The 20,347-nt window shown below is 50.7% G+C and overlaps 1 protein-coding gene across 7 annotated transcripts in view; it reads left to right on the top strand.

Moving 5' to 3' along the window:
* The window catches only part of PKNOX1 (PBX/knotted 1 homeobox 1), a 42,077-nt gene that overhangs the window by 14,326 nt on the left and 7,404 nt on the right, over window positions 1–20,347 (top strand). For 3 of the 7 annotated variants that reach the window (XM_074347421.1, XM_074347322.1, XM_074347356.1), the window contains 9 exons: window positions 13–81; window positions 906–1,013; window positions 3,687–3,814; window positions 5,820–5,991; window positions 7,274–7,444; window positions 10,954–11,053; window positions 11,967–12,064; window positions 17,041–17,169; window positions 20,185–20,261. In XM_074347421.1, coding sequence (XP_074203522.1) covers window positions 963–1,013; window positions 3,687–3,814; window positions 5,820–5,991; window positions 7,274–7,444; window positions 10,954–11,053; window positions 11,967–12,064; window positions 17,041–17,169; window positions 20,185–20,261 — 926 coding nt within the window. In that variant the 5' untranslated portion in view covers window positions 13–81; window positions 906–962. Of the gene's footprint in view, window positions 1–12; window positions 82–905; window positions 1,014–1,082; window positions 1,242–3,686; window positions 3,815–5,819; window positions 5,992–7,273; window positions 7,445–10,953; window positions 11,054–11,966; window positions 12,065–17,040; window positions 17,170–20,184; window positions 20,262–20,347 lie in introns of those variants that run through there. The other 4 variants (XM_074347474.1, XM_074347676.1, XM_074347588.1 and 1 more) reach the window with 4 other exon arrangements.

The following is a 20,347-nucleotide window of genomic DNA, read 5'->3' as shown; positions in this document are numbered from 1 at the left end:
TTCTCCTCCCAGTCTGCAGAAACTGCTCCTCACAGTCTGCTCCGCTTCGGGACATGCGGCTCTGCTCTGCCAGTTGCTCAGGTGGGACCCGTAGACCCTGCCCTGGCCCATGAGAGTGTGACCTGCTCCCGTGTCTCCCTCCCCTCCCCTCCCCTCCCCCCTCCCTCCTGCTGTCCCACTGCTGGGCCTCCCCTCTGCGGGTGGCACAGGTGGTCCCCTCTTCCCCAGGTACCCTCACTGCCCTCCCCGCCCCCTAGTCATTCTCTGTCCCTGCCTGATTTCTCTACTCTCATCACCTCTGGACATTTCTCCGTGTGCGTGGTGACAGGTGAATGACAGCATCCTGTCTTTGCATTACATGCAGATGTTAGCTGAGTGCCAGGTGCAGGCACCCTGAGCACACCTTTGTCACTCCTGCCTGAGACTCAGCCTCCCTGGGCTCAGTGTCAGCACATCTGCCCGACTGCACAGCCGTGGGCTCTCGCTCCCCTGTCATGTCACCTTGCAACCCTGCGTCCCCCCCCCCCCCGTCCCGTGTGCTGCCTGGCATTCCTCTTGTTTATGGTCCCGGGAAAGCAGGGCCTCGCCTGTTGTTTGCTGCTGCACCCCAGGGCCCAGGACAATGGCCTGCATGCGTAGACATTGCTAGATGTTTGTTGGGGGTGTGAACGAATGAATCCTAACGTCTGGAAGCGCGGTGACACGCCAGGGCCCCGGGCAGCACGGCCGCCCGGCCGCCGGGCGGGTGTGGGGTGCTGCATAGGATTTGGCTGATGACGTGGTGTCGAGGGTGGTTTTTACTCCCCATGTGAAAATACATGTTTTAAGAAGTCCGGTGCTATGTAATCAGGGGACAGCAGTGCTCTGCAGTGATTAACGATGCTTCTCTGCTTTTGTTTTCCCAGACACCACTTGCTTTTGACTCAAGATGATTTGATGTTTTGTAATAAAGCTCATTAACCATGATGGCTACACAGACGTTAAGTATAGACAGCTATCAAGACGGGCAACAAGTGAGCGCTCGCGCCAGTCCCCTCTTCACGCTCAGCGGTGCCCTGTGCGTGCCGGCTCCAGTCCCCGTGAGGCTGCGGGTTCAGCGTGAAGTGTCTATGCGGTTATTACGTGTCAGTGCTCAGAAGATGAGCTGTAGAATTGTTCGAGTCATTTCCTAACTGATACTGAGATTGCTGGTAGTTCTGACTCCCCCAAGTCACAGTATCTCGGGCATTTACCTTTTTCAGGTCAGTGTTAGTGAGTATTGTTGCTTTTAAAGAAAAGCTGGTTGTTGTGGATAACGACAGATGCCCGCGTGGCCTGGCTGCGGACGTGAGCAGGACCCGTGTGGTTGCATGTCCCCAGGTGTGGTGGCACAGCAGAGTATCCGGTGATGTGCAGGGCACCAGGGCAGTGCTGTCTGCACCTTTCCTGCTCGCCCCTGGGGACGGCGTCTACACAGCTTTCTTCAATAATGCGGTGGCTTCTTAAGTGCCCTCCCACTGCCCCTGAGGCTTGATTTCCCTTGAAGCTGCAGGTGAAGCCCGGGTGTTTTGTGTTCTGTGGCCCAAAGGAGCTGGGGGCCAGGGAGGCACGTGCAGCCTTTCTGGGGACCTGAGGACGTGGGAAGGCTGTGTGCTGGAAGGCTGTGTGCAGGGAAAGGACGGGGCTCGGCTCAGGCCCCTCTGGCTCAGGCCCCTCTGGCTCAGGCCTGGGGCTCGTTTCCATCGCGGACACTCACCTGCCTTTGCAGGAGGTGGTCACGATGCCCAGCTCCCTGCTCCAGGGTTTAGGGATCAAGGCACCCCCCTCAAGCCCGGGGCAGGGCACCTCCCCCACCCATCACTCCCCGCTTGGTGAGGTCCCGGGGGCATTCATGACCCGAGGCTGTGCCCCCTCTTCCCAACATGTCTCTCCGTGGTGGACAGTTTTGCACTATTCCTGGTATGTTTCCCGTTGCAGCGATTTTGTTTGTTTTTGTTGGCTTTTTAAAAATTCTCGGTGTTTTTTGCTCCCTATCGGTGGGGAGCTCAGTTTCAGCTGCTTTCCTCACCAGGAGGTCCTTTGCTATTCCCAAGTGATTTTGTTTCTAAAATGCAAATCCAGCAGTGTCCCCTCCTGTCCCTGGGCCCTGCCCTGGCTCTGCCTGCCCCACCCCGTGTCCCTCTGCCCTGTGGCCCCAGGCCCCCCCTTCGCTCTGCTTCCTGTCCTGCAGGTCTTTGCCGTCTGCCAGGACTCCCCCCGCCTGGTCACCACTGCAGCCCGCTCCCCGTTTGCCAGCTGCCCCCCCATCTCTGTTCTTCGTAGCAGAGCCCACCTTCCCACAAACTTCTGTGTCCACCCTCCTCCGGCCGGCGCAGCCCCGATGCGGTGGGCGTCCGGTGCGGGGCCAGGCACAGTGGGGGAGAGGCCTTGCTTTCAGGAGCTAAGCCTTTCCCGTGACGTGGAAGCCTCTTTGTGAGCATGATTTTAAGTAAGCATTTAATACTCTGCGGTGTAGACAGGCCACACTGACTTAGCATCCTCCGAGGCTGAACATTTAGGTTTCTCTTTTTTCACAATCAGTTTTTAAAAACCCTGAAGTAAATCTTTTAAGGCTTTTTTTATAGTGCTGTCAGATTTCCCTCCAGAAAGACTGTGTTCGACTTGGCTTTAGTTAGTTGCTTTAGGTTTGTTTTTTTAAGAGAGAAACAACTCCCACGTAGGCTGTCCCACCCCACGGCAGCGGAGTGGCAGTGGCCACCCGCCCTCGGGGCCCTCAGGGCCCAGGCCGAGGCCAGAGCCTGGGCCTGCAGGGCTGCTCCCTTGGCCCCTCCCCCAAGCGTCAGGCGGGGTTCCTGGCAGGGGTGCAGGCTCTCCCAGCATCCGAGGATGAGCCCCCCCACCTCACCCCCAAGTTTCCCCAACAGGCTGCTTCCCTGAGGGGCAGGTGGATCCCAGACAACCCTGTCCTGAGGAAGCCGAGCTTGGGGGCAGTAACCTGCTCAGGGATCATTAGAAGTTTACTGCAGCAATTTTGTTTCATTTGTAAACTGAATTCTTTACGTTTAAGGATTTAAATACTCTCCTCTTAAGTTACAAACAACACAGTTAGTTTAAAGCAATTTAAAAGATCATATCTTTAAGGCTTCCTCTTATGTTTAATACCGTTTCTTTAGACACAGCTGGTCTTTGCTTTCTGGATGTAGTGACTTTTCTTAACATTTGTATAGCTTGCGTATTCCTGAGGTGTAAGGATCGGTGAGGGAGGAGGATTTCAGCCCTGTCACGAGCACGTGGCATGCTGGATTTGAGTTGTTTTGCGACAGGACGAGCAGGGCGTGGACTAGTGGCTTGCCCTGCTCCTGCTGTGGTGGCACTTAGTGTGAGGACGCACCGTGGGCGGGGAGAGTGAGACAGTGTGGGTCCCATTGCCGCAGGGCTGTGTGATCACTATGGTTTTGAAAACCATAAGCATTTCACAGATTTTGATCCTCTCAGTGCTTAAATGGTTTGGGAATTTTACCTTCGTTTTGGCCATTTAAAAGCATATTAAATTCGCAGGAGATTTGGTGGTGGTGTTCTGTACGTATTATTGCCACTGGTAACTGTCTGGCAGTTTACTGTTTTACTGCCTTCCTATTTGAGAATAGAATACTTAGTGACAGCTCATTTTGTGTTTAGTAACAAAAATTCCCTTCCTCCTTCCACAGATGCAAGTAGTAACAGAGTTAAAAACCGAGCAAGACCCCAATTGCTCTGAACCAGATGTGGAAGGAGTGAGCCCTCCCCCCGTGGGGTCCCAGACACCGATGGATGCAGACAAGCAGGCCATTTATAGGTAACGATGAGACGTGGGGCATAGGGGTGTACAGAGGAGCAGTGAGAACAGAAAACCTTGTTAAATGGGACATGAGCTATTAAAGGCAGAGTAGTAAGGCATAATGTGCTAATTGCTGGGTGAAAGCTTTCTCACATTACGACGTTTTTCCTAATATCTTTAAGAAAAAAAAAAGTTTGGGAATGTAAATCTACATTTTAGTCAGCCTTGCAGAAAGAAACCTTGAGGCCCAGATGGTTGTGCTGGCGAATTCTACAGAAATACAGAGAAGAAACAAACAGCGAGTCTACGCAGTCTCATCCAGAGGAGAGAAGACGAGGGAACACCCTGAACTCCTTTTATGAATTGAGGATCCTACTGATACTGAAGCCTGACAAAGACAATACAAAAAAGAAGAGTGAAGACCAGTATGCCTCATGAACTTAGACATTAAAGTCATCAATAAAATAGTAACAAATAAAATCTGGCAACATATAAAAAGAACATTTAGTGACCAAGTGGACTTTATCCCAAGAGTGCAGGACTGGTTCATCATTCAGAGATCAACCAATGAGAAACACAATGTCATCATACCAAGCAATGCAGAGAAGCATTTGACAGAGGTCAATAGCCAGTTACCATTAAAAACCCTCAACAAAGCCATAATAGAGGGGACTTTCTTAACCTGAGGAAGGGCAACTGAAAAAAACCTACAGCTCACCTCGTGCTTACTGGTGAAAGAGAGAATGTTTCCCCTTGAGATTGGGAATCATGCAGAGGTGTCCACTCTGACTTCCTGTTCAGCACAGTAGTGAATGTTTCACCAGTTCAGTGAGGCAAAGAAAAAAGAAAAGGCTTATCAGATTAGAAAGGAAGAAATGAAACTGGCTTTATGCCTAAGTAACATGATTATCTATATATAGAAAATCACAGAGTGTACCAAAAGCTACCAGAACTAAATAATTGAGTTAATAAGGCCACAGGTTGTAAGAGGAATGCAGAGAAACCATTCCTGTTTCTGTACCAGTAATGTACAACTGGAAACTGAAATTAAAAAGATAATAGCATTTACAAGAGCACCAAAAAAATTTAGATATAAAGCTACCAAAACACATACAGAACCTTTATGCTGAAAACTATAAAATGCCACTATAAGCCATCAAAGAACACCTACATAAAGGACATACCATGTTCATGGATTGGAAGACTCAACATGGTAAAGATGTCATTTCTCCTAAAATTGATGTATAGCTCTATAGCAATCCCAGTTAAAGTCTTTGCAGGATATTTTTGTACATGTAGACAAGTTAATTCTAAATTTTACATGAAAGTCAAGAGAACTAGACCAGCTAAAACAATTTGGAAAAAGAGGAATGAAGTTGGGCAAATCCATCTCCCTGATTTTCTCAGTGGAGAAAAAGTAGACTTTTCAACAAATGGTGTTGGAACAACTGGACATCCATGTGCAAAGAAAAGATCCTTGACCTAATCTTATATACTATTAAAAAATCTTCTCAAACGGAGTGTGGCTCCAAGGTAAATTTTAAAACTGTACAAGTGGTATTAACCAAACAATGGAATGCTACATGGCCACAGAAAGGAATGGAGTACTGACTGGTGTCACAACATGGATGAGCCTTGAAAACATCACACTAAGTGAAAGAAGCCAGACATGAAAGGTCACACGGTGTATGACTCCATTTATGGGAAATGTCTAGAACTGGCAGATCTGTAGAGACAGGAGGTAGGTTAGTGGTGGCCTAGGGCTGGGGTTTGGGGGGAAATGGAGACTGACTGCTAATAGCTGCTGGATTTCTTTTGGGGAAAATGAAAATGTTATAAAATTGACCGTGGTGAGAGTTGCACATCTCTGTGAGTATACTGAGGCCACTGATGTGTAAGCCGTAGCGAGGGAACCGTGTGACATGTGAGTTACATCGCAGTAGAGCTGTTATGTAAAATGGTGCATATGTACATACATTCTCAGGGAAATGTACAACATATATTTTTAAAATTTTTCCCCCAGGCATCCACTATTTCCATTATTAGCTTTGTTGTTTGAAAAATGCGAGCAGTCTACCCAGGGCTCGGAAGGCAGCACATCTGCCAGCTTTGACGTGGACATTGAGAATTTCGTAAGGAAACAAGAGAAGGAAGGAAAACCCTTCTTTTGTGAAGATCCAGAAACTGACAATTTAGTAAGTAAAAGAAGTGTTTTCATTTTTTATTTCTTCTAAATTTAAAATCTGTTCACTAAATTTTAAATTTCTAATTAGAACTCTGGGTCGTTTGAAGCTCTGCTGAGGCGGAGGACCGTACAGTTCATGAGTAGCTTACTGTGTGCGGCTGGAGTGTCCCCAGGTCTCCAGCCTTCCCCCTTCAGAGCCCGCGGGCTCTCGGACCAAAACCATAGGCCCTGACCAGCAGGGAAAGGTCTTTGGAAAACTTTTCCCTGAAGAAGTTGCCCTGGTCTCAGGTGGCAGTGTTGTCGTGGTTGCTTTTAATTTCTCATTACATATTCGACCCTTACAGCCAAGTGAATTTTACGGGTGCGTTGTCAGTCGGTCTCCTCACCTTTGAAATGGGACTAACAGCACCTTCCTTTCCAGGGTGAGGACCAGAGGCTGTCTCTGCCTCTGAATCTGTGATGCAGCCGCCAGCGAGCAGGAAGCAGGTGTGGCCAGCGTGGGCCCGGGCTGCCAGGGGCCGGGCTCTCCTGCCCAGTTCCGTAGCACAGGGCCCGGCAGGCTTGATGCCTGGTACTCACTCTCGTTATTGACCGGCTGACTGGTTCATTCCCCGACGGTGTGAACCCACCAACAAGGTCACGGGGAAGGAGCTGAGTTTTAGGCTGAGGGTTCACAGCAAGTGGTGCTCATGGTAACAGGTCTTCGTTAGTGTCAGTTGTCTACCGCTGGGGGCAGATTACTCCCAATGTAGTGACTGCATATAAAACCATAGAACTTATAGGGGAATTGTAAGAGAAAATCTTTAGAACCAGGGCTAATCGAGGGCTAGGCAAAGAGTTCTTTGCATGGACACCAAAAGCAGAAACCATAAAAGGTGGAGTTGGTAAGTTGAACTTCTTCAAAATTAAGAACCTCCTAGGAGGTGGGTCCGGATTCATCCCCATTTAGAGATGAAGAAACAGGAGCAGAGCGAGGGTAAGCCTGTAGCGAGCCCGTGGTGGGGCTGGGCAGGGGCCCGGCCATCTCCTGGTGCCGTGACTGTCTGGGGCGGTTCAGGGATGGTCCGTCTTCCCTGCACACCAGGAGGATCCCAAACCCCGAGCCGCAGCCCGATGGGGCTGGAACGATTTGTTGTTCTGCATAATCTCTGGTGTTTTCCCTCTGTTACTGGCAGTGCGGATGGCCACGCTGCACAATGTTCATGCCAGTGGTCAGCTGTGTGCTGGTACTTGTACCTTACCACTGCGCCACCTTTTTCTTGTCTGAAAGTCTTGATTTTCTCTGCTTCTAGATGGTGAAAGCAATCCAGGTTTTGCGTATTCATCTCCTTGAGCTGGAGAAGGTTAATGAACTCTGCAAAGATTTCTGCAGTCGATATATTGCTTGTCTAAAAACGAAAATGAACAGTGAAACCCTCCTGAGTGGGGAACCCGGAAGCCCATACTCTCCCGTCCAGTCCCAGGTACTACGTCCCGGTCCCGGAGCGTCTGCAGGGCTGGCGCGTGTTGCGACACCAGCCCGTCAGAGTTGTGGGCTGTCGTGTGGCTGTGCTGCGCCAAGGACCCCCGGGTCTGGGGACCTGGCCTGCTCTGACATTGAATTCCCTCGGGCTGGGAGAGGCCCCAGCTGCTTCTGCAGTGAATGAAGTGAGGCCTCAGTCTGTGGCCTGGAGCCTGGAGTCCACGTTTCTGGAGACCAGAGTACCATTCATCTCTTTCTTTCTCTTTTTTTAAGATGTATTTTTAAAATTGTGGTAGAATACACATAGCATAAAGTTTGCCAGCTAACCATTTAAAGCACTCAGCTAGGTGACATTAAGCGCATTGACACTGTTGTGCAGTCATCACCTCCATCCGCTTCCAGATTGTTCCATCTTCCCAAACTGAGACCCTGTCCCCAGGAGACACCGACTGCTTTTCCCCCTCCCGCAGCCGCAGCCCCTGCCGCTCCGCTCTGTCTCTGTGAATGTCACTAACCTGGGTCCCTTGTGAGAGGCAGTCGTACTGTGTGTGTTCTGTGTCTGGCCTGTTTTATGCAGCATGGTGCCCTCAAGCTCGTCGCTGTCAGTTAGCGCTCTGCAGGCACGTGGTGACATTTCCTGGTGGTTGTGCTTTGCGCATCCCCGATGGCTAGTGGCGTTGCCGTCTGTCACGTGCTCACTGTCCATCTGCGCCCTCTTTGGGAGACTGTCCGCTCTTGTCTTCTGCCTGTTTTCTAACTGGATATTTAAAACCTGTTAGCCCCTGAGAGTGTGCTACACACTAGTCCTTTACTGGGCACGTGATTTACGAATATTTTCTCCAAGTCTGTAGTTTGTCTTTTCATTCTCCTTTTTTGGGGAGGTGTTGGGGATTGAACCGGGCCTCATGCATGCCAAGCACGTGCTCTACCACTGAACCACACCCTCCCCCCACTTTTCAGCCTCTTAACAAGGTCGTTTGCAGAGCAAACATTTTTAATTTTGATAAAATCCCAGTTATCAACTTTTCCTTTTATGAGTCATACTTTCACTGTAAAGTCTAAGAACTCTTTGCCGGGCCCTAGATCCCAAAGATTTTCTCTCTCTCTCTCTTTTTTAACCTAAAGTTTTATATTTTACGTTTAAACCCGTGGCCCATTTTGAGGTTTGTGCGTTTGCCTCTGGGCGTCCAGTTGCTCCAGCACCATTTGTCAACAAGGCAGCTCTTCCTGCACTGAGCTGCTTTGCACCTGTGTCCAAAATCAGTTGGGTGTGTTTGCAGGGCCTGTTTCTGTGTTACCTGCTCTGTACGTGTGCCGTGCAGTCTGGATTCCCGTGGCTGTGTAAGTCTCAACACTGGGTTCACTGATTCCTCTTGCTTTATTCATCTTTTTCAAAATTATTTTAGCTATTCTAGTTCCTTTGCCTTTCCATGTAAATTTTAGAATAATTTTGTGTGTATCTACCAAAAATGTTACTGAGATTTTGATAGGAATTGCATTAAACCTGTGCATCATTTTGGGGAGAACTGACATCATTACTTTCTTGACTCTTCCAGTCCACAAACATGGTGTTCTTTCCATTTATTTATGCTTCTAGGATTTCTTTCATCAGTGTTTTGTAGTGTTTGACATACAAGTCCTGCACATGTGTTTTTAGAATTACACCTAAGTATTCCTTTTTTTGACCAGTGTAAATGGTACTTTATTTTTAACTTCAGAGTCCATGCTAACATGTAGAAATCCAGTTGATTTTTCCATGTTTACCTTGTATCCTATGACCTCAATGAACTCAATAGTCCTAGAAGGTCCTTTTTGTAGTTTCTTTGGGTTATCTACCTGTTTAGTTTTGTCGTCTGCAAACAGGGACGGTTCCGTCTCTTCCTTTCTGATCTGTATGCTTTCTATTTCCTTTTCTTGCCTTGTCGCACTGGACAGAGCGTCCCGTGCTGCCTGAATGGGTGGGGAGAGCGGGCGTCTCCCCAGCTGCAGAGGGAACGCGTTCCGCCCTTCCTTGTTGGTTACAGTTTTACTGGTAGCTTTTTTTTCTAGATATCCTGTGTCAAGTTAAAGAAGCACCCCTCTGTTCCTGTTTTTCCGGGAGTTTTTATTACATTAAATTTTGTCAGATGCTTTCCCACGTGAGTTGATATGGTTCTGTGATGTTTCCCCTTTCACCTGCCAGCATGACAGGTGACATTACTTGATTTTTTCAATATCGAGCGAGCCTTGCGTTCGTGAAATGAACTCCACTTGGTCACGGCACATAATTCTTTTATACAGATGCCTTATTCTGTTTGCTAATATTTTTAAGGCATTTTTGTGTGTACATTAAGGGGCAGTCATCTGTAATTAATCTTTCATGGTATAGTCCTTGGCTAGGTTTGGTTATCAGGATAATACAAATTTCATAAAATGAGTTGGAGAATGTTTTCTCCTCTTCTGTTTTCTGGAGGAGACTGTGTGGAGCTGGCATTAATTCTTCTTTAAATGGTAGACTTCTCCAGTGACACTACCTAGACCTGAAGATTTCTTTTTGAAAGTTCTAGAAGTGCTAATTCAGCTTCCTTAATAGTTACAGGGCCACTCAGAGTATCTGTCCCTTCCTTTTGTGTTGCTTTCATTTCTTTCCTCTCTTTCTAGGTTCTTGATGTGGGGCTTAAATCACTGATTTGGGTGGCTTAATTTTGATTCTGACAAGGGTAATGTGGCAGACTTTCTATATACCTACCAAAGCTTCTGCTTTCAAATTGATGTAGTAGCCCACAGAGTAATTGTCTTTGAAGGATATCCACTGTTTAGCTGTTCAAGTTCCTGGGTGTCTGCTGCGTGCCAGACCCTGTGCTGGATGCCAGGGGCAGAGATCCCTTCCCTCACCAGTCCCCACCTCACCCTGACTGCAAATGGATACATTAGCCCTTTAGGATCTGCCTTCACATGAGTGGAAGAGTGGAAGCTCCGACGCGGTGTTTATAGACATGTGCATGGAGCTTACTGTAGGCCAGGCCCAGGCCCCACACCCCACAAATGTGAACACGAGGGCTTCGACATGGGGAGGGCAGGCACGGAGCGTGCAGGCGCCGGGGTTGACTCCCCAGCCTGTGGCGTAATCTTTTGGAGAATAGCTCATCCTGTCCGGGAGACTTTGGTTCCTGGAAAAGAGTCTGAGCCAAATTGAATGGAAAAGCTGTGTGATGAGATTAGGTAATTTTGGTCTTCCAGGGCCGTAGGGTGTGTTTAGTATGCTGATGAGATGAAAGGTCATCTTTTGGAAGCTCAGTTGAAACTAGTATCTCAGTATTGATCATCATACTTAATGTTCAGTCAGTTTTGCCTCCAGGTTTCCAGGTATGTATGTAACGCATGCGTTCCGGAAGGCTTGTCGTCTGATACGCTCTGTGCCTCAGGCATCTTTCCTTCATTAGTGATACTGTTATGCCACTTGTTCTGAAGTTGTAAACGTGGGTCTCCTGTTTTCTACTCATCCCTTCACTGTGTATCTGTGACTTACAGCAGATTCAAAGTGCCATCACGGGCACTCTCAGCCCCCAAGGAATCGTGGTGCCGGCGTCCGCGCTGCAACAGGGGAACGTAACCATGGCAACAGTGGCAGGTACGAAGACAGGAATAGGGACACTTTCCTTGAGCTTTTGCAGAAAAAAAAGCCTTTATAGTAGAATGAAGAAGTTCAAAACTACAGGTTTTAGTTAACGCCGGCTCCCGACAGAGGAGCGCCAAGGCCTGGAGCTCTTTGAATGCCTGATTCTTGTTAATTCTCAGTAACGAATGTTTTATGCAAATTGTGTTTTCCTGTCAAAAAGTATTGGGAAGAAAGGTTTTATAGGAGTTAAAAATATATTGCAAAAACAGTTATAATTTTCAAATAACATAGCTTTTAATTGTGCTCCAGCAGCACTGGAAGATCTTAAGCAGAGCTATTACTTAATGACACGCAGATGAACATGCAGCCTGGAGGTCAGGATTACTTGTTCTAGGCGCACCACAGGCCTCTAGAATCTGTCCCCTTCCTGTAATGGTTTTTGTTGTACGTTGCATACACAGAACCATCATGAAAGTGGAGTGGGGCTTGGGGGGAGTGGAGCCTTTACACTAAACCCCCCACATAATTGCTCAAAGGGAAGCCTCCATCGGAAGTCGAAAGCACGTTGAATCAAAAAAATAAGTAGAATAAAAGTATTTGTTGTCAGACACCTTGGCCAAGTCCTTCCCTACACACTGACTGTGGGGAAAGGAGGAAGTAGAGGTGAGCCACGGAAGAGAGGCGCAGACCGCGCCCCTCCCAGCCCTCCCCCATCCCCTGCCCTGGGTGGTGAGGGGCCACGGCCGCCCGCCTGGCACCTGCTCCCCCGCTGGGTGGCAGGTCACCTGGCAGAACACTGTGGACCATTTGACATGATTTCCAAAGCTCGTACGCCACAGGCTGTGTCCCTTCCTTGAGCACACTGAGAAGACGCTCTCATCGCTGAGTTGTGAGAGGGATTTAACTTTCCCTGTTCCTTTTCCAGGTGGCACAGTCTACCAGCCTGTCACAGTCGTCACTCCCCAAGGCCAGGTGGTGACCCAGGCATTGTCGCCTGGCACGATCAGGATCCAGAACTCCCAGGTGCGGGCACGGTTCCCGGGAAGGGTGTGGGGCGGGCGGCACAGGTGTGGGGACGCAGGTGGAACGTGGCCCCAGCTGTTCCCTCCACGTGAGAGAGATCCTTTGTCTCAGACTCGCTTTCCCGCGGCGTCTCCAGCTCATCTGAACGTCAGTGTTCTGTTCCCTTTTCACTCTTCATCTCCCCATTGTTGCAAAGTTCAGGGGACTCTGAGGAAGGAGAAGTCCTGTGTTGTCCCTCCCCGCGGGCGACTGATGTTGTCCAGTCCAACCCTGGGTGTGGTGTCGCCTCTGCTGCAGGGGACAGGTGGCGGCGTAGACGCACCCTCCAGGCCTGCGGAAGTTCATGGCGGAACCTCCAGGCAGGACTTTCAGGCCACAGGGGCAGGGCTGGGTGACAGAGCTGGAGGTGCCGGGATGTGCTGGCCAGACCTTGGCCATCCAGCCGTCTCTGAGCCTTTACATTCTGCAGATACACGCATGCTTTTCTTTCTTTCACACTTAGGTTTAAAGCAGAAGCAGTATTTTGTTACTAGTTCTTACTTAAGAACACGGACTCACTCTTTGTGTTCGTTCTCTGTGCTTGGGCTGCATGGGTACATTCTACATCCTCATTTACAACTTGGAGGCCCGGCCTCAGGGAGGTCAGGGTTTTCCTAAACCAGGTCGCAGGTACGGGAGGGCCTGGGGCGGCGTGGGCAGAGGCCATCCCGGCACACACCGGCCCAGGATGTGAGGTGACTTCTGAGGCCCAGACGGGTCTCACCCCCGACCAACCCCCTCGCCCTGAAGTTGCCCATTTACAGTAGCTGTGGACGTAACGCTGGTTTGTGGAGCGTTTCCTCATACTGCAGTGAACTGTCTTCAGGAGAAAACATTCTGAAGTCAAACGCCTTACTGGTGTGGTAGAGGGTCATTCGTTCTGTTGTTTAAGAGAGAATCGAACTGGACTCGCCTGCAGGCGGAGGTTCCTAGCCAACGTGGCCCACGTGCGGGTTCGGGCGATTTCAGCTGAGCCCCTTCCCGCGGGGAGCCTGTGTGGGCGTCCGGCTCCCTCGGGCGAGCAGACCTCTTCTGCCCTGGCCCTCCGCAGCCCTGGCAGCACCCCCCCGCCCTTGTCCCCTCTCCTCACACCCACCTTGTCTGTCCGTCCTGGAGCCGCAGGGCTGGGAGCCCGAGGGACAGGCCCCTCGGGGTTTCTCACAGGAAGAAGAGGAAACAGCCTCTTCGAGTAAAACCTGTACATTTATACGTACGATTCTGTCGCAGCTCTTTGGGCCGCTCTGGGCTTTTTCCCCTTCTCACCGGGCCAAAGTCTGGGTTTCTGCTGTGCTTCAGATCACTCGGGGTTTGTGTTAGAAACTGTCAGGATTGCTCTGCTCAGAGAACAGGCGGCGCCCTGGGAGCGTCCGCTGTGCTGCCGCCCGGCCTGCCCCGCAGGCGGCTCCCCCGGCGCCGGGCGGGGTCGGGGCGCCCCGGGGTGATTTTAGCACAGCGTCCCCGCGCTTCCCCGGAGAATGCCCTGCCGTGGGGCTCTTCCTGGCCTGGGGCCGGTCAGGCGTTGCAGTTGGACGCTCTTCCTGGGCCACCTTGACTGAAAAGCCCTTAATTACGCTGGCAGTACCTCCCGCCTAAAAGCACTTCCCTCCAGGCACTAAGGGGCGCCGGGGAGGGAGATGTCACCGGTCTCGTCCCTCTGCCCTCTCCCCGGGTGGTCTTATTGGCGCAACTATTATTCATATATTTTAGGGTTTTGCCTCCTTTTTACCCCTCACAGTTACTTTGAATTCTCTCCTTAATAATCAAGTCACTCCGTGTCCAGGGTGCTGAGAGGCCAGCGGCTCCCGGCCCTCCCTCGCCGCCCCGTCTGCTCCCCTCAGGCACCCGCTCTCAGACCTTTTAGCCTTTTCTTTTGCTGTTTTCCTCCATGATTTTAAATAAAACCCCCCTCTTGTCTCACCCTGTAAAACCTATAGTTTGGGCTTTTTGTTGTGCTCTGGGTGCCCTGTCCCCACCCCAGCTGGTGCCCGTTCACTTAGGCACCGCGAGGCTGATCGTTTCCACTGTGAATGTCCTCGTGAACATGTAAGTGCTGGTTTCTGCTGAGCTGAGGGAGTAACCACCATCACAGTGCTTTTCTGGTTCAAACATTCGTTTCTTCCCGAGTTAGTAGCTGTTTATTTTTCCCCTTCTCTCCATGGCATCGGTGGCTGAATCCTCACGGATTCCTCAGCACCCTCTCGGTGGTCCCTGCCACGTGGCTCCTCAGGGCGTGTATCCTCCTGTCTCCACCTCGGCCAGGCACTACACACGTTACGCACGTTCCCGAACCTTCCCTCCACATCAGCCTGAGGAGTCCCTTCTCTGCGAGCCCACGCCTTCTCCTTTTCTACTTTCTTGGCTTTACTCCGCCTGTGAAAACTTCCCATGATCAGTGCATGGGGAGTGCACTGCATTGGGACGCAGCAAACCTTGAAGTGACTTCGCTGGGGTCCCGTCCTTGACCTGCTGGCTGTCTCTGTGTGGGGGCCGGTCGGGAGGGCACTGCGGGCACCACGTGTCCCTGTTTTTCTTTGAGAAGGTCGGCGTGGGCTCCGTTGTCCAGTTTTCTGTGTTTTCTCCTCTCCCGCATGCTTCCCTCTCTTCTGAGTTTCAGGCGCAGGTCTTTCTCATTGGCCATGCTGAGCACGGCCTCGTGCCTCATGCCCTTGAGTCTGGGAGTCTCCTGAGCTCCCTGCGACAGCCCTGCCCCCCTCCCCAGCCTGCATCGCCTCCCTTCCCAGGGCCCTATGAACGGGCGCTGGGCCTTCTAAACCGAGTCTTGGTTTTTGTGTATTTTTGTACTTATTTTCCCATTGTCTACTTTCTGAGAAATTTCCTTTTATCTTCCAACCCATCTATTATGTTTTAAATTTTAAGCGTAGTTTTAATTTCTAAGACTCTTCTTTGTCCTCTGTGCCTTTTTTTTTTTTTTGGAAGTAGCACCCTGTTTTGGGTTCATGGACAACTGCCGTTTTCTGTGGCTTCTGCACTCCACTGTTCCCTCTGCATCACACTGTTCACTCACTCCAGTGTTTGCTTTTTGTGATGGAGGCTTTCAAGTTGGGGACAGCCGGCTGTCCTTCCAAATGTAAGCACGAGCTACTGGAAAGCTGCTTGGTGCTTGTCGGGCGCTGGGCTGTGGCCAGCCGGCTCTTCTGCTGACTGACTGTCAAGTTCAGCCAGTCCTCGGCCTTTTCTTACTTCACTTTCTCCCGAGAAGGACTGATTTCTTGCTTGGGGCAGGAGCAGGGTTGCAGGGGCAGAAGTGGGTGGTCTCCCGCTGTTTGCAGATTTTCCCCACTCCTCTTCCTAGCCTTGCCCCCTCCCACTCTCCAGCTGGGCTCAGTCTGCAGCCCCTGGTCTGTTTCTCTGGGGAAGAAACCCCGAGTGTCTGCAGGGCAGGGGGCGTCTAGACCGGTCATCTGCAGAGAATGATGGGGGTGCACTGGGGGTCCCACGTCTTCTTGAATGGATTTTCACCCCATTTCCTAGGTTTTTAAATCCCCTACCACCACATGCAGGCCCAGGCTTTGCGAGAGATCCTTGGGGGCAGGTGGCCCATCCCCTCCCAGGCCCTCTGGGCAGCATCTGTGAAGCCGAGTCCTGCAGCTGGCTGGCAGGTCCACATTCACGAGCCCACGTGGGCTTTAACCCTGCACAGAAAAAGCAGCACTGAAACTGGTGCACGTGGCAGATTCTACAAGGAAGGTCATGTGTTAAGTTGAGGCAGATACAGCAGACAAGCTCCATTTTGGCCCTAGTGCTTTGGAACTAGTTTAAAAGTTCATTTTCCATTCCTTTTCCTGTGCACACGAATGTGAGTATACAGGCAGCGCTTACTACCGTTTGCTTTCAGTCCTTTATCAAACAAACACATAGATTCCAAAAATGTTATGCCCCTGTCTTGAGTTTTTAGAAATTTTGGATACAGTTAGTGGTCTTAATGTCTCTTTTAAGTCATGAATTCTGTCTGTTTAGTGTTGGTGTTCAGGCTTTTAATGAATTATTCAAAATGATGGAAACTCAGAGGAAGTACAAATAATAATAGTGAAAACCTCTCCAAAATAAACCGCCACATCCTGTAAACTGTTTATGACTATTATATGGACACTGACCTACGGAAGTCGATGCTGGTGTGTTTATAAAGTTAGGTTCCTGTGTAAGCTCTCAGTTAAAGCACGAATGACAGTGGAGAGGCCCCCACTGCCTCTGTGCCGAGGCCCGAGCGAGGGGCCCTGCTTGTCCTCTGCTCTGCGCAGTGACCGCCGGGGGCACCGACTCTGCAGCGTGTTGGGAGCGAGACGCTGGGCTGGGCAGGCCTGGCGGGCATCAGCTCTCTTCTCCCATTTGTGGTCAGGACACTCATCTAGGAGAGGTCATGCACATGTCCTTCCCTCCTGAAATGGAACGAGCAGAACGCGTCTGGTGTGCTCCCCAGGGTGAGGGGAGCTGCTGGCTTGGCCCCTCTGCGCTGGGACCCTTCTATCTGCCCTTTGTGTGTTTCTGGTTCTTTCCCATCTATCCCACTGCGTGGCTCCTCTAGCCAGTGCGCTTTCTGCGTCCCTGTCCACCCTCCTTGGCTGCCGGAAATCTCTTTTGGGCCAGGAAGCGGGCTGGTATCACGTCTGCTGGTGGAGGAGGGACAATGAGAACAGGTGTGAATGAGGGCACCTGGGACCCCCGTCTCCTGGGGTGACCCAGAGGCCTCCTCAGTGTCTGTCCTGGCGGCCTCGCCACACGAGGTGTCAGTAGTTATAATCAGAGGGAACTGTGTCCTCAAAACACTCACCTGTCCGGGTCTCCAGCGTACAAGCCATGACGGGGACTAAATCATTCACCCGTGCGACCCCAGCTGACTCTCCACCTGCAGTCGTAAGCTACTTGGGAATGTCCTAATTTTCTGTGCTTTCTAACGTTATTTTCCAATTGTTTAAAAGCTTCAGTTACAGTTGAACCAAGATCTAAGCATCTTGCATCAAGATGATGGCTCATCTAAGAGCAAAAGGGGAGTCCTGCCGAAGCACGCCACAAGCGTGATGCGGTCTTGGCTGTTCCAGCACATCGGGGTAAGAACAAAGTGGCTTCACAGCCCTATTTTAAGAACCGATATTTTGGTGACTGTCCGTAATGGCTTGAGCACAAGACAGGAAGGAGGGTCACCAAATAAGTGGAGGACACTGCTTTCAGAGAATGAGAGTAAACGAGCGTCCCACTGTGCAGGGCATAAATTCAGCTCCCGTTGGTGTGTTTGTGCACGCGGAGAAACCGCCCTTGGAGGTGCCTGGGTGAGGTGAGGTTAGCTAGAGAAATGCGCAGAGAAGAGGTGCTTTGGGGTAAAACCTCGGGAAATAGCAACATTTTGTGCATTGGGTTTGAAAGCGATAGGAGGGGAGGGGTCAGCAGATGGGTGGATTGAACTTGAAGGGGCTTCTTCCGCCTCGTCTGTGCCTCCTCCCTGCATCTGGGAATCCTGTCTGGGGGGGGCGCACAGCTGCCCATTGGCCTCGCGGGACGACTGGCTCATTACCCTGTGTGGCGCCTTGGTCCTCACACCACTGACCTCAGGAGGAGGCGTGACCCTGAGGAGCTTTCGGGAGTGATACCCTGTCTGGCTGCTGGGGTCAGAAGGGCCAGCCTGGCTCTCAGGGAGCACAAGGTGGGGCGTGGGGAGCATGCAGAGGCGATCCTGTGGTCCAGGGGCCAGGTCAGGAGGGCCAGCAGGAAGCCGCTCTCCTTCCAACATCCGCGCTTCTATCCGCGGGGCTGTCCCTGAGAGCTGAGTCTGTTGGCCCCTATTTGCCCCTTGACGTCACTGCCATTGCCACCCGCTGTGGCTGCATCCTCCCTGCCTGGGGCGTTGTTGTGCCTGTGGGCACCTCGCTCTCCACTCTCCACAGGCACCTGTCGCCCAGCCCGAGGCCCCTGTTTGTTCCTGGTTCCTGTTTCTGTCCCTGCCAGCAGGAGGATTCCTGTTAGGCTTCCCTGGTGTGAGGATGATTCCTGAGGCGGCCGGGCTGACGGTCCAGTTAGACGCTGCTCCTCCCGGAGGCATTTCTGGGTCTTCCTGCCTGTGTGCATTAGAGCCCCCCCCCCCCCCCCCCCGTCCTTCCCTCGCCCTCCAGGCAGCAGCTGCTGCTTGTCGTCCTGTCTTGTTTTGTTCCTAGTCTGTGTGCTCGTTCCTGCCTCCTTTTTATTTTATGAGCTTTTTAAAGGGCAGAACAGTCTATATTTGCATGAGCTCTGACTTGGGGCCATGTGCTCATCTATAGAATCAAAGTGAATCACTGTCACTTGGTTTGAGGAGTCAGGCTGCTGCAGAGATCGGCCTGATGCTGCTCCATTATCACCGGGACGCGCGGTGGCTCTTCCAACGTGCTGAGTGTCACTGAGGAGCCAGAACAGACCCCAGCCTCACCTGTTGTTGCCTTCCCTCTCGGGGTCCTGGTCGGTGCAGAATAAGGGACTTTGGTGCGGGTAGGTCTTAGAGTAAATGTCTTACTAGTTTCTACATGTGAACGGTCATCAACCTTGAAGAAAGTGTTCATTACTATAGGTAGAAATTATTTTCCTTTGGTACTTCTGTGAATTTTGATCCAGGCAGACCTCACTTTATTGCATGTCTCAGATACTGGTTTTTTTTTTTTTTTTTTACAAATTGAAGGTTTGTGGCAACCCCACATCAAGCAGATCTGTTAGTGCCGTTATTTCCAACAGCGTTTGCTGATTTCATTTCTCTGTGTCACATTTTGGTAATTCTCGCAATGTTTCAAACTTCCGTCATTATTGTATTTGTTAGGATTATCTGTCATCAGTGATCTTTTAAATTTTTTAAAAAATTTTGCGGTTGGGATAGGTAATTAGGTTCATTTATTTATTTTAGAGGAGGTGCTGGGGATTGATTGAACTCAGGACCTCCTGCATGCTAAGCACACGCTCCACCACTGAGCTGTACTCTCCCCACCCCCATCAGTGCTCTTCAGTGTGCCTATTGCAAAAAGATTACGGCTTGCTAAAGGCTCAGATGATGGCTAGCATTTTTTAGCAATCAGGTATTTCTTAATTAAGTCATGAATGTTGTTTTTTTAGATATAGTACCGTCGTGCACTTAACAGACCGCAGTATCGTGCAGGCCGAACTTTCATGTAACTTTTTTTGGAAACAAATAGATCCGTGACTCGCTGTATTGCAGTACTTGCTTCATTGAGGTGGTCTGGAACTGAACCCACAGTATCCCCCAGTATGCCTGTATTTACTTCTGATTTAGTTCTGGTGTTTTTCAAGTGAAATACTTCAGTCAAACCTGAAATAAAGAGGAACATAACAGACACTCCTACCCCGTCCTTGGCGCAGCTCTTCCCCCACAGCACGGGTCAGCTTGGCAGAGGTTGGTTCTAGGGACCTAGATGACATCACTGCTCCGGTGCTGGCCAATTCTCACACGACCTGTGATGGCACATGTCACCTGAATGTGACGGGCCTGGAGGTCTGCTTCCTGCCTCCTCCTCCCATTTAGCGGCCCAGGTTGGAGGGCGTGCACACCCTGCTCAGTTTGCTTGTGGGAGAAGACGACACTGTCTCCAAAGGTGACTGTGAGGAATCGGTGACTTGCTGTGGCACGGGCAGGTGACGGATGCACCATGTCTTGCTGCAGGTCCAAACGAAGCCATCCATCTGCTTCAAATGGATGCATTTTATGGTTCTTAGATGACACCTGTGAGGTTGACACAAAACCCGCAGATCTTATCAGGTGTCAGGACAGCACCTGGCGGGGCTGCAGCAGCCCCCCTGCTCCCCGAGGCGCCGTCCTCCTGGTCCCTGAGCCTTCAGACTCCCGTCTGCCCACTCCTCCACCCGACTCTCACCAGCTGCTGCAGCTCCATGCACCCTTGGGTGGCTGGGAGAAAGGCTTCATCCTGTTTTAGGCATTTATGGAAAAGATTACGAGTCTAAAGTTAGGTTTTAGCTGAAAGCACCGTCGACACCACTTTTACTAATGATTATTTGTGTGCTGTTTTCCCTGGATGCTCTCAAGTTCCTTTTTAAAAGCTGAAGTACACGGTGACCCTTCTTTTTATTTTCAGCATCCCTACCCGACAGAAGATGAGAAAAAACAGATTGCTGCTCAGACAAATTTGACACTACTCCAAGTTAACAACTGGTAAGATGCACCCTCTTTCTGAAACTGTGCCGTCAACAGAACACCTGGAAATGCTGGCACTAATCAGTAGTGGAGTTTGCTTGAAA

Source organism: Camelus bactrianus, chromosome 1, assembly GCF_048773025.1.
Source record: "Camelus bactrianus isolate YW-2024 breed Bactrian camel chromosome 1, ASM4877302v1, whole genome shotgun sequence".
NCBI lineage: Eukaryota > Metazoa > Chordata > Mammalia > Artiodactyla > Camelidae > Camelus > Camelus bactrianus.
The sequence above is the reverse complement of the archived record's forward strand: the minus strand, read 5'-3'. Positions and strand labels throughout refer to the sequence as shown.